The 6,000-nt window shown below is 45.5% G+C and overlaps 1 protein-coding gene across 1 annotated transcript in view; it reads left to right on the top strand.

Annotated features, from left to right (window-relative positions):
• The first annotated feature begins 2,569 nt into the window (after nt 1-2,569).
• The window catches only part of KCNK10 (potassium two pore domain channel subfamily K member 10), an 89,853-nt gene continuing 86,422 nt past the window's right edge, over nt 2,570-6,000 (top strand). Inside the window, exon 1 of the mRNA XM_077122310.1 lies at nt 2,570-2,612. Coding sequence (XP_076978425.1) covers nt 2,570-2,612 — 43 coding nt within the window. The remainder of the gene's footprint in view (nt 2,613-6,000) is intronic.

Below are 6,000 nucleotides of genomic sequence, written 5' to 3'. Positions count from 1 at the left end.
AAGAGGTTTTGGGGACTATGAGATGGACCATGGGCACTGAGCAGCTAAATTGGCAAATGAAGGTGGCTGAGGCTGCTGGCAAAGCAGAATGTAGTTGAACCTCCATCCCAGGGACTCCTGGGAAAAGGGCAAAAGTGAGGGTACAAATCAGTCTGCACAGAACGTTTGTTCCTAAACATATATATGGATATAAATCAGAGCTCATCTTATATGTATGCAGAGCTTACTGCTTAAAAGCTTTCAGAAGAATATCCTTTTCTAAAAGAAACATCTATCTTGCAGGGTAGCATTACCATGTCCGATTTCAGGCTTGTGGAGAGTGAGTTTCCTCTTGATATTTTCATGACACTGGTCCTGTATCCCTGACCAAGGAAACATGGAAGGGTTGCTGTGTGGCCTCAGGGCCAGTTGAGGCAGAAAATGATAAATTGAAAGTGGCAGTAATCCCCGAGTCTGTTCACTTTTTCTAGCAGGGTTCAGCAGTCTGGAATTGGACCCTAAGCTGAGAAAAGGAATAATTCAGAGGGTGTGCTGGTTTAAAAGGATGTATGCCTCCTAGAAAAGCCATGTTTTAATCAAAATCCCATTTCATAAAAGTAGAATAATCCTTGTTCAATACTATATGTTTTGAACTATGATTGGATTGTCTCCCTGGATAATGTGATTTAGTCAAGAGTGGTTGTTAAACTGGATTAGGTGATGACATGTCTCCACCCATTTGGGTGGGTCTTGATTGGTTTACTGGAGTCCAATAAAAGAGGAACCATTTTGGAGCAAGAGACTCAGAGAGAGCAGAGGATGCTGCAGCACCACGAAGCAGAGAGTCCACTAGCCAGCACTTTGGAGATGAAGAAGGAAGACGCCTCCCGGGGAGCTTCATGAAACCAAAAGCCAGGAGAGAAAGCTAGCAGATGATGCCATGTCCGCCATGTGCCCTTCCAGCTGAGAGAGAAACTCTGACTGTGTTCGCCATGTGCCCTTCCATTTGAGAAAGAAACAGTGAACTTCATCAGCCTTCTTGAACCAAGGTATCTTTCCCTGGATGCCTTTGACTGGACATTTCTATAGACTTGTTTTAATTGAACATTTTCTCGGCCTTAAAACTGTAAACTAGCAACTTATTAAATTTCCCTTTTTAAAAGCCATTCTGATTCTGGTATATTGCATTTCAGCAGCTAGCAAACTAGAACAGAGGGAGATATGTCCAAGGTATCTCCGAGAGCAAAAGGAAAGGGAGCCGAGCATGTTAGCTAAAGAATGATGTGTTGAACATGGATTCTAAGCTGGATGTGGAAGGAAAAAAGGAAAGAGGGTGCGTTCTGCCAAGACCCACCCCTAGATCTGTTTTACCAACCTGGTGCGCCCACCCTCTCTGTTGCCCTGTTATAGTGTTTTCTGCATTACACTTAAGCCACAACTTAGAAGCTTAAGACAACCATTTTATTTTGCCCATGATTGTGTGGGAGAAGAACTTGGCAATGGCTCAGCTGGACACTTTTTGCTTGGGGTATCTCCAGGCAGTTGGAGTCTTGTGTTGGCTGGGTGCTGGGAGCTGAGGCTCAACTGGGGTTGGCTGTCCAAAATAGCACACCTGCATGGTTGGAAGCTCTGCTGAGCTGTTGGCTAGAGCACCGGCACATGGTGACTCCTCCCTGGCAGAGTGAGTCGCTAGGAGAGCCAGGTGGAGCTGCATGGCCTTTTCTGATGTAGCCTCAGAAGCCACACAGCATCACTTTTGCTGCATCTCTTTTGTTGACTAAGGTCAACCTCATTTCAAGAGTGGGGGAGGTGGGGTGGAGTGGGGTGGGTGGGGCATAGACTTCACCTCTTGATGGAAAAAGCGTCAAAGAATTTGCAGATATTTTAAAAGCGATTGCATTCCCTGAGTGTCTTGAGGGCAGGGATAGAGTCGTAGACACCCTTGAGTCTCCAGGACCTGGCCAAATGATAGGAACTCAATGAAAGCTTGCAGGATAAATTGTATACAACAATTAGATTCTCCTTTGGTAGCTGTGCTGCTTCCATCACTGCTGCCAATGACAATTACAGGGGTGCTTTTACCCAAATGTAGGGTGATTCTAGACAGGTTAAAAATAAGGCAAATATAAAAAAGCAATGTAGGAAACTTTTTAGAGAGTGGTCTCTAACTTCCTATAATATATTGCACTTCCCAGTGGTAGGCTCATTCACACCAATAGTAATAATATTAACAATCTTAACAGTAAATAAATAAAACTGAACCAAACCTGATATTCACTAAGCACCTCTTCAATGTCCTGCACTGTGCTACGAGCTGGGGAGATGTCCATGAACATGATATGCACAGACTTTCCATCCTTGTAGAGGAAATGGAAAGATGTGGAAGTGGCGATTTTAGCATGAGTGTGGATGGCTTTGATGGGGCATGCACAAGAGGTTGTGAGAGCCTAGCACACAGGAGGAACAACTAAGACATGGAGGGGGGTCGGGGGAAGATACTTGGAAGGATTGTTTGTTACATCACAACACAAAGGGTGAGAAGGAGTCAGCCAGGGTGGGAGAGGGTGAAGGATCTCACCTAGGGAGCAGCATGGAGAGTGCCAGGGCCTGCATTCAGGAACTGGCTATTGCAGGTACCGAATGGGGTTGTTGGATCTGGGGGAAAGCATGGGGGGGCATGGGAGTGGGGTGGAACTGGAGGAAGAAGATGGGCCCATAGCCCCCCGGGTTTTGGGAGCCATGTTAAGGGCCATGGGAGTTACTCAAGGGTTTTAACCAAGAACAAGACAGGAATTTTAGAAGGATCACTGGGCTGTTGTGGAGGCTGGTTGAGAAGAAACCTGCACGTGGAAACTAGCAGGAGAGGTAACTACTTTTCACAAAACACCAGGGAAGGGCAAACCTCTGTCTGGAAGGAATGGGGCCCTGATAGTAGGATTTAAAACACTTGGCCCTAGGGTAATGGAGATACTTTGGGAAGAGCAACCGTCTTTATTTTTAATTCCAAAGAGAGGGAGAGGAAATGGATCTTTCCTTTTAAAAGTGCTCTAGTTAATTTAAATTGTGGGGAAAAAAATTCAGGCAAGAGGTAAAATATATTACTGAGGAAGTATTTTGGAACAAGAGAACAGAAGCCCAGCTGTGGTTGTGCATCTTTAGGGCCTTGACCATGGGGGCAGGACAGATTAGACCATCTCTCCCACATGGCATTGTCTGGGGTCCATTGGGAGAACAACGAGGTAGGCAACACCGTGTCCTGAAAGATGAGTGGTCCTGTGGGAAACACCTGGGCTGTACTGAATGACTAAGAGTTCACAAGGACTAGCCCTGGTCCAGAGCTGTTGGTATGGGAATAGAGGGGAGTGTAGGTTCTTTTCAGTGCAGTAAAAAGGTATCCCACCTGCTTTCAACAATCGACCTGCAATGCCCAAAAGTTCTGGAACAGGGGTTCTGTGGAAGAGGGGTTTCTTGGCAGCTAGAAACAGAAAATGGTGTTTCTTATAACATGACAATAATCAATACATCAAATATGTGCTGAAACCTCCTGTGGGCCAGGCCTTGTGAATAACGCTAGAGACAGAACTCTGAATAAGATGTACCATTCTGACATCCAGGACACCATGTCCTGCTTCTCTCCCATTCATCTCCAGTTCTTTCTCATTCTCCTTTGTGCATTTCCCCACTTTGGTATTCCTTGAATATTGCGTCTTCCATGAGCATCACTTTCTTGCATTCTGCATCTGCCTTGGGATGATTTCATCCAGTCCTGTGGCTTCAATATCATTTATCTTCTCATCACTCTCAAACCAGAGTTCCAGCTAGATTTTCCCCTTGAGCCCCAAGACCTTGTGCTTAATGTCTACTGGGTGTCTCCACTTGGCTGCGATGACAGTGGCTGTGAAATGAGCTGCCCCTCTAAGCCTCCAGCATTTTCTATCTTGGAGGAAGGAACCCTACTCTTCTAAGACAGATAACTGGGAGTCATCATACACTCTTCCCTCTCCATACTTCTCTATTTCTATCTATTTCTATCAATCATCAAGACCTGTGCTTTTTTACTTCTTTAATAAGCCCTGTTCTGCATCCCTTCTGCAACCTTCTGAGTTAAGGCCTCCTAACCTATTCCACTCAACTCCTATCCACATTTCCTGTGGATAGTTTCTCACTTCCCCAGTCTATTGTCTGCACTGCTGCCAAAGTCAACTTACTAACCCAAACGTGACCCTATGGCCTTTCTCTCCGTGTTGGTCTTGATGGCTTCCTTAATAGGACTTGCAAAACCCACCATGTTCTCCCCTGCTTCTTTCCAGCTTTATGTTGGTGCAGCCCTCTTCACACCCTATAGTCCTGACACACAGACTGGGTGTAATTCCCAAATATCTCAGCTGAATCATGGCTGAGTACCTTTGTATCAATTGCTCGCTCTTGCCAGTCTGCCTCCCACTCTGCCTCTCTCCACCTTCCAGCAGATACCTAATCCTCTTTCTACACCCATCTCAGTGGGTACCTTTTATTTGAAGTATTTCCCGGTCTCCTGTGTGGTAGTCTTGACTATTCCATCTTTTTGTCTCTCTGTACCCCATATATAGGTCTGGCATGTCATTTGCATACTTGTTTGCATTTATTTACATCATTTACATAGTGCTCTCCACCTCCTAATAAGGTGGTAGCTCATATGGATTGTGTACTTGCTTTGAACCAGGCACAGAGCAACATGCCCTACCTGATTGCATTGAGTTTTCCGAATGCTGCTGCCTCTGTACCTTTCTGCATAGGCAGAAAGAGAGCACAGAGAGAGGACTCCCGTTTTAGGAGCGCTGCCTGATGTTTCTTGGGAATGATGGGGTTGTAATAGAGCTTGAACCTGTGATTGTGGTGTAGGACTGGACCATTGAAGTCCAGTTCTTTCCCCAAACCTAAGAGTCATTCTGGCTCTGTCTGCTGTGGAGAAAGCCCCTGACTTTATGCAAGGGCCTTTGTTTATAAATACAAGAAGAGATTTAGGGAAGATGAGGAGAAACCATTTGCTTACTAGCCCTGGTTCTTTGAACCCTAAATGAACGCAGGTCCCATTGTTCTCTCCCAAGATTGGGGGTGTGCTAACAGGGTGGGGCAAGAAAAGCCATTTGGGGTCTTTGGGGTCCTCAAATCCAAAGAAAAGTCTTTGGGCTCCTCAAATTCAAGTTTATGCCCTTTGGTCCTAGTCAGAGGATTCCTGCGGGGCAGCTGGAAAGAAATTCAGCCTGTGTGGCACCAGAGGGGTGATTTATCAGGGGTGATTCATGCCTTTCGATAGATTTTTTACCTAACAAGTATTTGTACCCATGAATAAAAGAGAACCTCTAGCCCTTTGTGAAGAAAACAAGGGCCCCAAGCTAAATTCTTGGAGCACAGTGCTATGAATTACTGCTTCTCCTTTTTCTTTCTTTTTAGCCATTTAACAAACTGTGAAGAGCCTTCTTTGGGCTGTTTGCTTTCTGAGAACCTTAATACCTTGTCTGTGGAAATCCCCTCCCACCCTACCCCTGACACCTACCTGCCAGATAACTGAGCAGTTAAATTTTCTTTGGGGCAGACGTCGGAGCCGAGTCCCACATAGTAGCCAGCAGATTTGTGGATGGCTGAACGAAAGGACTCAGGAATGGAGCACATTTAATTGGGAATCTCCCAGTTGCAGGCACAGTGCTCAGGTCCATGTGGTAGCTCTACAGATTGACAGCGCAGGGGGAGTGCGTCTGATCAGACCTAAGGATGGCGGGGTATAAATTTCAAAAATTCTGTAATGTCTAATTTCTTCCAACAGCTTTTTAACACCAACTGCAAAAACTAGGGTAACTCAATTCAGTTCAGTTCTCTAACTACCTGGAGTTAGGTCATACCCCGGGGGTTAAAGGCCATCTCCTACAGGATAGTCCTTCATGCCACCTCCACTTCTGACCAACTGGCTATAAACTCTTGGGTTCCTACCAGCCCTCTGTTTCAATAATTTGTTAGAACTACTCACAGAACTCACTGAAAGCA

The sequence above is a fragment of the Tamandua tetradactyla genome, chromosome 12 (genome assembly GCF_023851605.1).
Source record: "Tamandua tetradactyla isolate mTamTet1 chromosome 12, mTamTet1.pri, whole genome shotgun sequence".
NCBI classification, from domain to species: domain Eukaryota; kingdom Metazoa; phylum Chordata; class Mammalia; order Pilosa; family Myrmecophagidae; genus Tamandua; species Tamandua tetradactyla.
Note: the sequence above shows the minus strand (reverse complement) of the source record. Positions and strands in the feature narration are given on the sequence as shown.